We start from the raw sequence: 15,459 nt of genomic DNA on the forward strand, positions 1-15,459 counted from the left end.
TATTTGTGATCTAAACTGGTCAACCGAGGCCCTCCAAGCTCTGATTGATTCCCTCCACAGGAATGCAGATGGATCGGTCGAGGCAAGTTTCCAATATCCAGCTTCCGACTCGGAGTCACACCTGAGAGCGACCGTGTCTGATGGATTGCGCCGACATGAATCCAGAGACCTGCGAGACGTGGACGTGCCCGCCTTCAGGAGAAGTCTGAGACCCGGATGATCCTCGAGCACCACTAGAACATTAAAGCGAAGGGGCAAACCATGGACTTGTTACCGCCCGTGTGCTTCTAGCCCGTCTGCAGCACCCTCTGCCCCCTCACCCCATGTCCCAGCTCGCCCTGAATTATGGAAACGTTGTGGAAGACGCTGACTTGGACTCTGAGCCTGGTGGTGATGGCCGCCTCTGAGCTCCAAAGCATCAACGGACTTTCACACAACCCTCAAGGTAAGTCCGGCAGACGGGAGGATTCCGCCTTGCGACCAGCGGTACGCTCACGGCCTCCTCTGCTCTATCCGTCTGTCCTTTCTCCTGTAAAAGAGGAGTTCCTGTCCTACCTGCAGCACTACCAGGTGACAGTCCCGGTGCGGGTGGATGAGAACGGGGCGTTCCTCAGCTACACTGTGAAGCACCACCGGCCGGGCCGAAGGAGACGCGGGGCGGGGGATCCCGTAATGGGACGGGCTCCTGCACCAGACCCCCCGGAGTCCCAGCTGTTCTACAGCCTGTCAGCCTACGGAAAGCACTTTCACTTAAACCTGACGCTCACCCCCCACCTGCTGTCAAGACATTTTGCGGTGGAGTATTGGGGCAAAGAGGGGCTGGAGTGGCGCCATGGCGAGGTCGATAACTGTCACTACGTGGGATTCCTGCAACATCAGCGCCGCACGACCAGCGTGGCGCTCAGCAACTGCAAAGGCCTGGTGAGTAGAACGTTGGGCTTCCTCTGCAGAGGAGAGGTCGTGTTTTCCACCGGAGTCGCGATGCACATCTGGATGGATGGATGTAGATAAAGGGATGGGATCGGCTGCTCTTTACGTTACGCTACGATGGCCGCCAGGAGAGCCCGGAGCCCGTTTGGCTTTCCCGGCCCACGGCGCCACACTGGTTCATTCATTTCTGCGTAACGCTGCTCAATCCTGAGGGATCGGCGCGGCTTTTCCTGATGCTTGCATCCAGGAGACGAGTTGACGTCTTCAGCAGGTGGCATCGCCGTCCCCTTCTTGCCTTGCCAGCCAACACAGGAAGTTCTAATAATAACGGCTGTAAATGATGTCATATGTGCATTTTACCAACAGGAAGTGGACCTCACCAAACACATAAAGCCTCGCACGCCGCTCACCTCGGATAAACCCGGGTACCGATGTCAGAGAGATAATATACGCGTAGCCGGTGTCGCTCTCATGGCCGCCAGTCTTTCAGGGGATTAAACCAATCGTAGTTTGCTTAGCAGGATCTTGGCTGGCGTCCATTTGGCACGCCGAGTCTGCCGGCAGCTTCGAGTGAGCCGATGCTCACAGAGGGAAATCATCTCGCCGATCTGCTGCCGATAAGCAGCTGAGGCTTTTCTTTCCCTTTGTGCGCTAAATATCAGGCTTTGCCGTCAGATTTGAAAAGCCGGTGCAGTTTGGATTTCTTCTTCTCTGTCTAAAGCCACAGACGAGACGCGACCACAAAGCGTCCGATTATCAGGATTTCATCAGCGGACAGCGTGAATGTCCGGCTCCTCGTCACAAGCGGAGACACCTGACGACTTTATAATAATCTTCTCCCTCCTCCGTTCAGGAAAACGCTACAGAAGGGGAGAAAGGCTCTGCCTCTTATTGGCAAATGCAATCATGTGGATAAAAACACGAAGCCAAATGCGTTGGCGAGACCCACAGAGGGTGTCATAAATCGAACGAGCGCTTGCCCTTCTTTCTAACAGCACCAAAAATGGACAAAACCGCGTCTGCACCTTCATGCAATCAGCTGTCTGGACGGTTTGCCATCGTGACATCACGCACTATTAAATCCCCGAGTCCTGCTTGTGTGCTGCTGTGATGTGCGGCGCCTTAGCGAGCCAAGCCAGCCGTGTTTATGCTCCACGGAGGGACGGAGGACAACGTTGCTCACGCTGGTCATGAGTGATTGTTCGGGGCTCTTAAATTTGTCTGCAGGCTATCAACAAACGCGGCATGTCCACCAAAAGACAACACCGTTAGCAGGACGAAGCTCTTAAAGGGCTAATCCGCTTTTTGTTATTGCACATCAAGTTGGGAGGTTTGCAAAAAGACACGACGGAGAAATGTATGCCGACATCCTGATTATTTAATCATCTACAATCCAAAAACATTTCCCCACGATGCAGCTCACCCTTGAGTTCTTAGGACTACAGTCGTGTCAAATTTTACTGAGTTCTTTCCCGGCCCACATCCCATCCTTCTACGAAGTATTGTGGTAACCGATACTGCAGTTCTCAGGTATTCCTGTTAAATAACACAACTACCCGACCAGCCAATAGCGCGCTGCGGGATGTTGCTTTATGGTTTTGCAGCCACCTGAGCTTGTGTTTTGTAACCCGTTGCGTCTCTCTCTCTCCTAACAAGCATGGCGTTATAACGACAGAGGAAGAACAGTATTTGATAGAACCCTTAAAGAACCGATCCTCCACCACCTCCGGCGAACGGAACCTGGAAGAAGCACAGCAACATGTTATTTATAAAATGTCTGCCATTCCCTCACCGCGAGCGCAAAGCCAGGAGTTCAGCTGCGGCGTTTCAGGTTGGTGAACCTCCCTCTGGGTTGGACTCTGTGTGGGCGGGACTGACGCAAAGGAATAACTATACATAGCAGGTTGGAGGAAGTGCTGGTTTGGTTCTAGGCCCAGGTTCGGGTAGACGTGACCGAGCCGCTCCTGGCCTGGGACACCTTTCAACTTGTAAGAAAAAGTCTCCCTCCCTCTTTCACGAAAGTCCCTTAATAGCGCCGAGACTACTCGGCTCTGACTTTTATTGAAATACGAATCCTATTTATAGAACCGACAATCGTGTCCAGCTTTGAGAAGCGACCGCATCAAACGCTGCGTCTGCGGAGATGTGAAGAGCCAGGTGGATGTTTAGGTGTTTGGGCCTTTGGGTCTCCAGGAAGCCGCACCCTCTGGGGGCTTCTTTTACCCGGAGCATCCGGGTCAGAAACGATCAAAGGGGGCAGATTCTCCATCGAGCATCGACCCCCCCCCCCCCAACCAAAACCAGCTCTACCTCCAACATCAGCATCCTGCAGCAGACGCATGCCGTAATTCACCGCATGCCGCTGTCGCTCACAGATCGCGCCACGGCCAGCGCACCTTGCCAGTTCGGCACGTCTTCCCCCGTCCCCTCGTCTCCCGGACGCCGAAGGGACGGCGAGAAGTCAAGCGGCGGCCGCAGACAGAGGCGATCCGTCAGCAGCGAGCGCTTCGTGGAGACACTCGTGGTCGCCGATAAAATGATGGTCGGTTACCACGGACGCAAAGACATCGAGCACTACATCTTGTCGGTGATGAACATTGTAAGTTTGATCCTTCTTTGAGGCGGATTTCTGCGGCGGTGCCGTCGCGGTTTCAAACGAGACGGACAGAATTTGTCTGACTTTGTGCCTTTTCTTCTTTTCTGGAGGTCAGGTTGCCAAACTTTACCGCGATGCCAGTCTAGGAAATGTTGTCAACATTATCGTGACACGGCTGATTGTCCTGACTGAAGACCAGGTGAAGAAGAGCTTCCTTTTTATCACGTCTTTTCCCACTCATCTACAGTATTTGAACGTTTGGCTGAAAAGCGAGTCGGCGATGCGTCCTTCAGTATTGATCCGTGATTAATCAGCACGGTGCCTTCGGTGTTAATTATTAACACCGAAGGCATCGCTGCGTCATCAGCCGCCCGTTTTACTATCAAGACATTGTGCAGACTTCAATAGAACGTTCCCAAATCCTTCCTGCTTGACTTCTTTCCACATCGGCAGCTTTTTCCTCGTCCTCCTCCCTCTTCGTCTAATCTAACTCTTCCTGCTATAAATGCTTTTACCGTTCTGCAACCCCCCCCTTTATCCCAGTCCTTCATCCAAATGATGGCCCTGCTTTGGAGGCACGGCGGATAGGCTCTCCCTGTCAACACATTACTTTGGGATTTACTTTCGTGGATTTGGAAGCATCGGCATTTCGTCCTCAGACACACACGGATGCATCTCTCTTCGTAATGAACTAGGGACGTACGGGGAAGCGGGACGATATGATGTGATACGAAACGCAGCACGACCCACTACGAGACACAATACGACACACAATACATTTTAAAGTACAATAAATATCAGTGTTTTTTTTTTTACATTTAAATGTCGATCTAACTGTGACGTGATGTCTGCCGTGTCTTCGGCAGCCCAACCTGGAGATCAACCATCATGCCGACAAGTCCCTGGACAGTTTCTGTAAGTGGCAGAAGTCCATCCTGTCACGTCACGGCGATGGAAACAGCATTCCTGAAAACGGGATGGCTCATCACGACAACGCGGTTCTCATTACCCGGTAAGTGTGGAAGCCATCTTTTGGGATGTGGACCATCTTACTAACAGGAATAAGGATCCTTATTCCACTGAGAAGACAACGGTATTTCTTTTTTTTTTTTAGAGACGGGTTTGTGTTTGTGTTGCTAGGAGACTGGCAGCTGCTTCAACACTGAAACCTCACCCTTGTGTTCAAACTTTACCTGTGACTATAAAAGCTGGTGGGAATAAAGACGGCAGCTCTTAAAACAAAATGTGTTTTCCTCAGGTGCCGTTTGGGTGTCGCCAAAACAGCAAACCTCTGTCGTTACCTGAAATAAGCCTCCCTGCTGCCAGAACGCGTGTTTCGGCCTCATAACCTGGCAACTTGAGTTTTGGCTACTTCCATGGCAGAATCAACTTCTAAACTATAAATGATATCAACGTGAATCTAATTGTTAAAGGTGTGTTTTCATGGTTAAGGAATCTAAAAATAGAGATAAAATAAAATAAACGGAGGCTACTATTGCACATCGACGCCGCTGATGAACATAATGTACCTTAGTGATAAATGACGGCGGCGCAAATGTAGCATTAGAGGGAAACAACAGGGCGAATGTAGGCGAGAGATGATGCGATAATGAGCTGTGGGCAGGATCTGAGCTCAGAGATGCTAATATTAGAGAAAGAATAAATAGCTGCCCGCAGACACCCTCATTAACCGCCGTGTCTGGAGGAGCGCTCCGACATTCCTTCAACAGTGGAATGCCGTTAAAGAAGCGTGATTTAGTTCAGGGCTTTGGAGCCTCGATGCACCAGCGACGGATGGAGCTGCTGCAAACAGGATGCAGGAAACAACAAAACCTTCCCATCGACGTGATTCGCCGTTTCCCCCGGCAGCAGCGCCGCCGACGTCGCTGGGAAATTAGGGAAATAAATCCAAACAAACAGACGCCCTTAAGGAGGTCCCGATCGTGCCTCGCTCCACTGGGGGGGGGGGGGGGGGGGGCAGAGTGGGAGTAAAAGGTGGGAGAGGAAGAGTTTAATGGGGACAGAGGGGGGGTTGCCCTTGGTTTTAATATATTAAAAGCTTTAGGAATGATTGGATCATTCATCAAATGTATTCTTAAAGTGCTTGTTTTCCCCTACGCGCTATTGGATTACCTGAAAGTGGGAAAACCACAGGAACACAGATCAAAGGTTCTCGCGGTTCTGGCCGGGAAACGCTTCGCACAGGCCCGGTTCCTGAGATCAACGCGCTCTGCTAAAGGTTGAGACCAGAACTGAGCAGACCGTCGACGGGATGCTCAGAGGATGAAGCCGGTCAGTGTAAAAGGCGCGGGGTTGATTTGAGCTCTTCCCTCTTCTAGGTACGACATCTGCACCTACAAGAACAAGCCCTGCGGCACCTTAGGTGAGTGGCTCGCAGCACAGGACCATTCATGCATCTTATAAAAAGACACTTTGTCGTCGTTGTCGTCCCCCCCCCCCCCCCCCCCCCGGTGAGGTTTTTATTTTCGCATTCGGCACTGTCCTCAGAAAACACCCGAAAGCTCCTCCTGTGAGACGTAATGAGAAGGATGCGTGAGCTTGTGTCGTTATGGCTCCTCGGTAACCCCCCCCCCCTTTGTGTGTCGAACCAACGGCGGCTTTCCAAAAAAAAACGTTTGCACTTCCACCCGGGTGGAGACAGAAAGGTAAAGTATGCGTTAGGAGGCCGAAGGCGGGGTGAAGAGGAGTAGATGGAGAAGAAAAGGAGGAGTTGAAAGTAAAATGAAGGGGGAAAGGACAATTACAGGGCGTGTGAGAGAATGCAGGAGAAGGGGAGATGCCGGCTGGTGGAATAAGGACAGCAAGCATTGGCAGAGACCCCCCCCCTCCGACCCAACCAGCCCCTCTCTCCCCATCTTATCTTTGTCGAGGCCCTGCAGGCTCCACAGTATATCTCGAAGGTAATATTGTGACTTCAGGGGTGGTTTGACAGATTGACCGCATTCATCACATTCCCCCGTCGCTTTAATTGCCCTAGCATCTGCTTGGCTTCCTCGTTGTCTCAACCCCCCCTTGTCCTCTTCTCCTCCCCTCCTCTCCTCCCTCTCCTTCTCTTAGGGGGGGGGGGGGGATCATGCTCTCGGGTCAGATCGCTGGCCTTTAGGGTCGTGGAGATAATCCACAGTCCACCCCGGCGCTAAGCAAACAACACCGCTGTGTGTGTGCGCTCATGCACGTCCCACTTTACACACACTCAGTCTTAAACTAATCGCAGAGTAGCCTCCTTCCTTTACCTCCTTCCTTTACCTCCCTCTCCTCCTTTTTTTCACCTCCAGGCTCCCTCTTTCACAGCAGTAATGGTTTCAGTGGCGTCCTGATTTGCGAGTCTATTCTTGTTTAGCCTCTTAGCAAAGCGGATACAAAAGCCACGCCGCTTCCAGCAGGGAAGTGCAGAGTTCACACAAAATATACAGAAGCAGCGCCGACCAACAAAATGTGGCCGACGTGGTCACAAGTGCAGATGCAGGTGCTTAGCGGCATCCGTCGACGTCGCACGTCGCACGGATCGCTGAGCGTGCTCCGCGACCGACTCGGTCTGCACGTGCAAAGCAACGCCAGATCAATTCCAAAGGTTAGTGCGCCCAAATCTCCTCCTTACGCCGCGACGCATCCTCCAAAGTAAACAGCGATATCTTTTATTTGCACTGATTAAGAGATGTGTGCAGATTCACAAAACAAAATAAAACGAGTCTCCTGCTTTGTAAAGCAAAGACTTTCCTCCCCTGGTAATGCTGCACATCCCCCAACACACACACACCTGCTTAGCGCTGTCACACGATCCGCTCGCCACTCACCTGCAGATGCAATCTGTGAAGAATGGCCTCCTGTCTCCTAATCTGACCTGTCAGGCTTTAGAACCCGCGACACCTGGATGTCTGAGAGGTCTTACATTTAAACGGATTCTCCTCTCCAGCGCTCGCTCTGACAGGTTTCTGGCGTTGCCGAGGGACCCCTTACGTTCCCCTCCTTGGGCCGTGTTTTACGCCACCCCTTGTTACATGAATTGAAATGTATAAATCTAAATCGAACCCCAGCCTTGTCTAGACTCTTTCCCAGTGGTCACTGTAGTTCACAAGGAATAAAAAAGACGCTTTTGTGACTACGGCGCCTCAGAATTCTTGACCCTGTGCTTGTACGTTTGTCTGGCGTGTGTTTCCAGGCTTGGCCTCGGTGGCTGGAATGTGTGAGCCAGAGAGGAGTTGCAGCATCAACGAAGACATCGGCCTCGGTTCTGCTTTCACCATTGCGCACGAGATCGGCCACAAGTGAGTTTTAATACTTTTACTGAAAACTAGATTTAAAACGACAGAAAGACGACACATCATTGGCCGCGGGATGCATAACATTGCCTCCTGACAGGAAGCTTTGTGGGACGAGTCTCTGGCCAGATTGACTGGCGACTCTGTCTCTCCTTATAAAATATTTTTTTGGGGGGGTCAGTTTTTAGGAGGTCAAAGTGATCTTTTTAGAAAGTTTGTCGAGTCTATCGTTGTTAGATTCATGACTCGGTCGAGTCCAACTCCTTTGACTCGAGCCCACAAACCTTTAAACATTTGACGACTGCGCGCCGTAATAATCGCTCCGAAACCAACATTTCTCACTACTTGAGTTTGCCAGACCTTCATGTAGCCCCTGCAGATGTCTTGAACTGTATCTCCACATATTTCCTCATGCAAATATCAGTGTTCACATACCTCTGGCTCTCTCTTCCTGAATATAAAGCAAAATAATGATGATGTATTAGTCTACGTATCCCTCTCTCTCTCAAGAGAGAGAGAGAGTTCAGCAAGATGGCAATTTCCTTTATTATGTCTCGTGTCTGCTTCTGTTGTGGGGCTGTTGTAAAAATAGTCTCTGCTTCTGGAGGATGTATAAAAAAAAAAAACCCCCACTCCAGTGGGGTTTCATCCGGACTGATTTATTTCCAGAGTAGGGTAAAATGTCATAAACGGCAGCTTTAGAAAAACAGGATCAGGCTGTGCGGTGTGGTCGGGTTTGTTATATACATTAGGCCTGATGTGCTCCTTTGACTGCAAGGAAAAGTCAGCTTCGACATCTTGATGTAACTCGAGATTCTTCTCCTAAATGCTATCCAGACAGATAAGTTTAATATATATATAGAAATTGTTAAAATGATTCATTTTCATCTCTCAGTGTGAAGTAAGTTGTTGAGCAGCTTTCATAACAGAGGAGCTGTTTGGGTTTCTGCTCCGTGGTGCAACGATTGATCCTCAAAGACTCTGCTTGGGTCGGCGCTGACTCGCGGCCTGCTGAGACCTGCAGCGCGTGATTGACAGGCCGGCATCAGAGTGGTGATTAGAACCCTTTTCATTCCTGCAGCGCCCCAGACAGGGTTTGACCCCTGACCCCTGGCTCTCCTCAACACAGCTGTTTCAGAGTTCGATCTTTACGACCACCTCTTACAAACAGCAACCTGGATCCTCATCTAAACTGCGTAGCGAGCAAAAAGAATGGTCGCTCTTAGACCGACGGTTACTCATGCCCAGGTTTGTGCGTTTCAGTTTCGGGATGAACCATGATGGGATTGGGAATTCCTGCGGCACCAAAGGCCACGAGACCGCCAAACTGATGGCCGCTCACATAACGGCCAACACCAACCCTTTCTCCTGGTCGGCCTGCAGCAAAGACTACATCACCAGCTTTCTCGAGTAAGTGAATGATGATTGCGTGTCTTCACAGTGGAGGGAAGGTGCACGCCTGCTGTCCTTTACAACCCGCTGCCGCTGACTGGCTCTTGTGGTGACCCGCTAGGCTGCCTTGTATGCAAGTCCTTTCCCACTTAGTCATATCCATTTCATCACCAACACTCTTGCCAGACCTCCTTGTGGTTGTGTATGATAAGTGAGTGCCTTCCACCCTTGCATCCTCGCACCACAGGGTGGGCGATGATTGAGCTCATGTGGTCCTCCGTGGTGATGTGTAGGCAAGCTGCCCTCGACCAAAGTGCCCAAATAAACTGAGGAGTAAAGTGGTGGCGTTTGGCAGAACGAGGGATGAGTCCTGCCAGCTTGGCATGGTGAAAAAAAATCTTACACAGGTTTCTCAGTTAGAGGCCAGAAAAAAACATCTGGAGCTGGTCTTCATAGTCTGGCAGTGATGTCTGAAGTGTTCCTGTAGTCATAACAGGACTGCATGAACTGCAGGTAATGGGTACATTGAGTACCCATTGAGGTGTCTCAATGAATTAAGAGGATTGAGGAATGCTTGATTCAGGACGGGATCCCTGGATCAGATCATAAAAGGAAAAACGCACTTCTTCGTCTTTAGTCTTGCAAGACTGTCACATTTAGTGATGGACAACATTTTACATTTACGTTGACCACTGACTTGGCCATGATGCTCAGGTGAACTTCCCATTTAAATAATGAGCCCAAGAGTCATCCTGCCCTCAAACTAAATGTCTTCTTCAACCATGAATGAGGCCGAGTCCTCGTCTTTCGAGCACTCAACTCTTACTTGCCTGCTCATTACTCGCTTGCACCCAATGACAGGATGGCTGTAAACTACGGCAAACAGTGATGTTGACTCTTTCAAACATGTGGAAGAGTTTTTCACAAGAACCAAATTTTACAAGGCAACCAAAAATAACATGCCACATTTGGCTCTGAATGAGTCACGGTGCTGTTAAAGTTGCTCTAATCAATATCTTTATAATAAAAATGGATGAAATTACAATGTATTATGAAGAACCCACAGAGAATTATCATCCAACTCTGCCGTTCCAATCCAATCCACAAGTCTTAAGTGGAAAAAGCAACCATGCACCGAGTGCCCTGCACCATGTGACAGCGCCTGGTGCTCATAGTGGGACATTAAGCTGCGAAATAAGTCAAATATCTCCAAAAACAGAGATGGAATCTGAGACTTAGATTCCCCTCGGCTGGATAGAAAACATCTTCCAAAAATAAATGCTAATAAAATGCTAGGTTTGTATCTGTTTGTGAAAGCCAAGAAAATGTTCATGTGTTCATATCTACTTAATAAGGTGTTCACAATTTGTTTGTAATGCCTTAAAAATTGGGGGAGACAGAGGAAAAAGTCTGTGTTTTTACCACTGGTGACTAAACAGACCAAGAGACCGGTCTATTCAGTCAAAGATCTTTGACCCTGCAATACCTGTAAAACGTCACTAGGGACAAAACTGAGCCGTGCCTTTGCATCCGCACTTAAATTATACGTTCATGTTCCCTGTGTCTGTTTGTGAATTCATGTTCAGTTAGCGAGCGGCTCTTGTGGCAGCGATGGCCTTTCTACCGGGACACAAAGAGTTGCCTCTCTGGTCCATCGTCATTTTTGGCTTGAGTGACCGAAGCCAAAAAAAAAAGAGAGAGCGAGACAAAGCCGTTTTGCTTGTTTTATAAGAGTCTTAGTCTTTATTATACCCCTATTTGCATCATCTGTTGCTTGACTTATTTCTTTTCATTTTGGTTTTATTGCCTGTAGCTTTTTCTTATAAAAGTGTTTTGTCTGTAAACGCCCCCCCCCCCCCCTTTTTTCTCCCTCAATCAGAGTTTTGGATATTACACATGCTTCTCCAAGCCAAGTAAACAGCTTTGGCTGTGCTGTTGGCCTGGATTCACTGTCTTGCAAAAGCAATATGTGGTGTTTTTCTTGGGTTTTTAGGAACGGTTTATGAGTGTACCCGCAGTTCAGTCACAGTTTATTCTGTATGTCAGTTTGATGCAAACGTTATTTGGCATGCAGTTTGGGATTATTACATATTCCCAGACCACAAATTCTGTATTAGACTTGAGTCTTAGGATAACTATTGTGTCTTAACATCATTATGGTTTGTACCCGCATCATTGAGACACTTTGCTTCTTGGAGGATATTTCCTCTCAGAGTGAAGGACTTTTGGGATGATCTTCAATAATAGTCTATCTACAATGTTTACACTTTGAGGACTTTGTCTCTCTATAAATCAATGAATACTGAGGCATAGTTTGTCTTTGTCTCTGTGTGATGCAAAGGTCCGAAGAGCAACCAGAGCCAGGAAGCAGGATTATTCCCTTCAGTATTCAGGAAGGAGGAGATGGATAGTTGAAGAAAGGGAGGAAGCGTTTTCTCCAAAACAATATTTTGCTGTTAAAGAAAATGATTAACAATTTTTTAAATCTCAATCTGGATCTGCAGCAAAATGTAATGGATTGCATGGAGAGAACAGTCCAGTAGATAACCTACCCGTAAAATGGGACATTTAACCAACCAATTAACTGACCAGTAAAGTTAAGGTGTTAGTTGGGGGAATTTATCTGTTGTATTTCCTAGTAAAATGACATTTTTGACCGGTCGAGCCTAACGCTACCGAACGATGACTCACCTGCTGCCACCGCGTTTGAGTCAACTCAAGAGTTCAAGATTGCCTTTTTCGGCAAAAGCCACTTTTACACTTTGAAATAACATCATGGAAAAGTGCAATTTATTTTCGCCGGTGCGTTCAGGTGACGCTTAAGTCTTTGCTTTGGGTTATAGTTGCACGCTGGCCCACTTTTCCTTTCGAAGCATGGGAAGCATTTTGCAGCTGCAGCATCTGGAAAGACCTCAGTCTTGTAGTAAATAGTTGTTGCCTTGAGAGAAACCTCTGAGTCAGGGAGAAAGAGGGGAGGTAGAGATTAAAATGAAATACATGTGTTTGTTTATTGGCGCTTGTCTCGCGTACGATTCCAATGTCTTACGTGTTGGAAAAAGGTCAGCCGAGTGTCCTCAGGCATCTCGGCGTAGAATAAACAGACACCTCGGCAAAGAATGGGCTCCTTAAATCAAGCACTTTTATTTTTTAGAATACTAAAAAGCTGCATCAAATGTGTGTGCGCACACGGAGCTGACAAAACAGACTAAACATCATCTCGGGCCTGGGTGTATGACCCACAGCTCGGTCCAGATCATTCTCCCCCTTTCCCTGCGCTGCTATTTTATTGGCTCATCTGTGGAATCAGTCTCGGCAGTGACGTACGGAATAGTAGAGCACAGAGCCATATAATCAGTCTAAGACTCTTTTCCTGGGGTAAATTGCCTCTTATTCTGCTTCAGCCCTCCCTTTGATGAGGAGGTGTTGATGTGTGATATCGACATTAACCACACGCCATGTGGGATGTCTGACAAGCCTCCTGCGGCGGTAGATAGCCGCTAAAATTACAATCAAACCGCACCAGTCTAGTCGAGAGACTTCAATTATACAATCTTGGCATTTCTACCTCTGCCATCAGAAAAGTTTAGAAAGGCACCTTTGTGTAAGAAACAATCCTATTGTGGGTTTGTTTTTTTGACAGCTCAGGTCGGGGGACGTGTCTGGACAATGAACCTTTGAAACGAGACTTCCTGTACCCAACAGTGGCCCCGGGGCAGGTGTACGAAGCAGACGAGCAGTGTCGCTTCCAATACGGAGCCTCCTCACGCCAGTGCAAGTATGGGGTAAGAAACCAGCATCTCTGCCTCTCCAAGGGTTCCCAATCCCACTTTTTAGTCCAATCTGGGAAAACCGGATCCAGAATATTCCCATAATCCACACACAGCCAGACAACCATTCCCGCGCACACTCATACACTACGGATATGTTGGAGTGATCAAATCACCTAAATTGTATGTTTTTGGAGGAAACCAGAGAACCCGGAGAAAACCCATTCGGACAAACATAAAACTCCACACAGATTGGATTTGTGACCAAGAAAATTCCCATGTGAATGTTACGTTGGAGAAAATCCGGTAGTTTTTCCAAATAAAACACCTTTTAGATGCAAAAATCGATACAACAGAAATTGTATGCATTAGTTATTCTTTCTGTGCGGCGCGGTAACAAATGGTTGGGGATCACTGGTCTAAATGATTGTTCCTCAGGTCGTACCCTTCCACCCCAAATCTAATAATAATCAATATATAGTCCTAACCTTTCGAGTAAAGACATACTGGCAAAAATAGAACTTCCTTTGAGGAGGAAAAAAATTAAGCGAACTGGTAGCACCAGTCCATTTGTACAGCTTCAGCATGTTCATTCCTCACCGGGATAATAACAGTTTATATTTCCTGGATTAGATTAAAGGGTGGAAAACATGCAAGGAGGGCAATTGTAAGATAATTGCTTTATTACTGTTGCAGCCAAAACTGGATCTGGGGTGTCTTTCCACAAGTTGACATATAATTATTTGTAATTTGCAGCTCGGAAACTTCCTCAATTAATAAATGAAGAACAGAAGCCAAAGCTCTCCTCATCCGATTCGAACCTTAGAATCCAAAATAACGCAGGTAGCGAAAGACAAGGACCAACCGCTAATCTTCAAAGATTTAATTAATGTTTGGACTACAGAAATATTTCCCCCCCCCCACACCTGAAAAAAAAAAGGGGACGAGATTAGCTGAGATCACAGAGTTATATTTAATGTCATTGAAAGAAATATCTGACAGCAGATTATAACAGGCCTCAAATCAAGCCCTGTCATTTTGGCTCCTAAACTCATAATTGTGGTTTTTAGATCATCATAAAAGATGATTATGAATGTATGGGATTCTAGCGCTGACTCAGCAGAGCTTTATTAGACTTTTTGATCTAACTAACAATCAGGTCTATTTCAAAAAGCCGTGTGCGTGAAAACGACGACCTCTGCAGAAGCTTGCGGGACGGACGCGACCACGGATAGAAGTGGATGAAAGAACTAATGAAAGGAAGAGTCTGGCTTCTGGAGACCCAGACGTGACCTATCGACCTCCTCCACATGAGGATGAATATTCCTTTACACTCCAAAAGATTACGGAAGAGAAGTGAAGGGAAAGGATGAGAAGTTCAGCCAGACTACATCAAAGTTGATGCGCTGTCAGATAGCAAAATGGTTATTTTAACTATAGCAAGGCCCTGTCTGAGTGGCCCCGCCGCCTTGTCCCCCCCGTCAGGTCCCCATCCATGTCTGTTAACACCCCCCCCCCCCCCCCACCCCCCCGGCCCACGACCAACTGGGCCGCCTTACTGAAAGCAGCTGGCGGCCAGAAAGTGGCAGTTTGCTGCGTTATTTAATCTGGACAGGCTCTTTATTTATTTGGGGACAACTTAATTCTGTCTCCCGACTATCTCCGTCTCACACACACTCTCCCTTCATCCAGTAAGCCCAATGGATTCTCCTCATGTTCTCGGCTGAGGAGGGGAAGACAGATGTGTGTGATTCAGGACACTCTGGAACACGACGGCTGTTTGTCAGCTGTGTTAATCTACGACTTTTTGCTCACTTCTCATTTCCCTGAAGAAGCAGAAATTGGATTTCTTCACCTGATGTCACGGTCCCGTGTGGTCGTGAGGTGAATGTGAGCAAACGTTAGTCACGGTGTTGATCCAGCTGACTCTTCATTTCTCACAAGAGAACGCTAACAGCACCCGATGACCTTTTGGCGTATTGCTCAAGATGCACGGCGATCCAAAGCACGTGGGCTCCTGAAGCGCCGCCCCCACCCCTGATCTGATCTGGACTCATCCAGATTTATGGATGAATCTTCCTCTCGCTAACTCAGCGGCGCACTGCCCTCGTTCGGCTTCATTGATTCATTCTGACCAACTTGCTTTTGCCTTCTTTCCTAGGAAGTGTGTAGAGAGCTCTGGTGCCTTAGCAAAAGCAACCGCTGCGTAACCAACAGTATTCCGGCTGCAGAGGGGACGCTGTGCCAGACCAGCAGCATCGACAAGGGGGTGAGTCGTCCAGTGTTTCTCAGGTGATGGATGGATGCCAGGCGGTGTGGCCCATCTCGTAATGCTAAAGGACCCCCTGTGTATGGATCCACATCAAGGAGTCCCTCCGCCATGGAAACATGAACTTAGTCGGAGTAGACGATTTTGTGCGATCCTTCAAACGGTCCAAAAACGTCACTAGATTTAAGGTGGCAGGAACTTCCTTCTCTCGTTAAGCAAGGTTAG

The 15,459-nt window shown here is 48.3% G+C and overlaps 1 protein-coding gene across 1 annotated transcript in view; it reads left to right on the forward strand.

Moving 5' to 3' along the window:
• The first annotated feature begins 345 nt into the window (after nucleotides 1-345).
• Nucleotides 346-15,459, forward strand: part of adamts6 (ADAM metallopeptidase with thrombospondin type 1 motif, 6) — a 30,291-nt gene continuing 15,177 nt past the window's right edge. The window contains exons 1-11 of the mRNA XM_068752826.1: nucleotides 346-445; nucleotides 539-921; nucleotides 2,587-2,761; nucleotides 3,306-3,529; nucleotides 3,642-3,725; nucleotides 4,393-4,538; nucleotides 5,866-5,909; nucleotides 7,707-7,812; nucleotides 9,070-9,216; nucleotides 12,839-12,980; nucleotides 15,127-15,234. Of these exons, the coding sequence (XP_068608927.1) occupies nucleotides 346-445; nucleotides 539-921; nucleotides 2,587-2,761; nucleotides 3,306-3,529; nucleotides 3,642-3,725; nucleotides 4,393-4,538; nucleotides 5,866-5,909; nucleotides 7,707-7,812; nucleotides 9,070-9,216; nucleotides 12,839-12,980; nucleotides 15,127-15,234 (1,659 nt within the window). The remainder of the gene's footprint in view (nucleotides 446-538; nucleotides 922-2,586; nucleotides 2,762-3,305; nucleotides 3,530-3,641; nucleotides 3,726-4,392; nucleotides 4,539-5,865; nucleotides 5,910-7,706; nucleotides 7,813-9,069; nucleotides 9,217-12,838; nucleotides 12,981-15,126; nucleotides 15,235-15,459) is intronic.

This window comes from Brachionichthys hirsutus, chromosome 19, assembly GCF_040956055.1.
Source record: "Brachionichthys hirsutus isolate HB-005 chromosome 19, CSIRO-AGI_Bhir_v1, whole genome shotgun sequence".
In the NCBI taxonomy this organism is placed as follows: domain Eukaryota; kingdom Metazoa; phylum Chordata; class Actinopteri; order Lophiiformes; family Brachionichthyidae; genus Brachionichthys; species Brachionichthys hirsutus.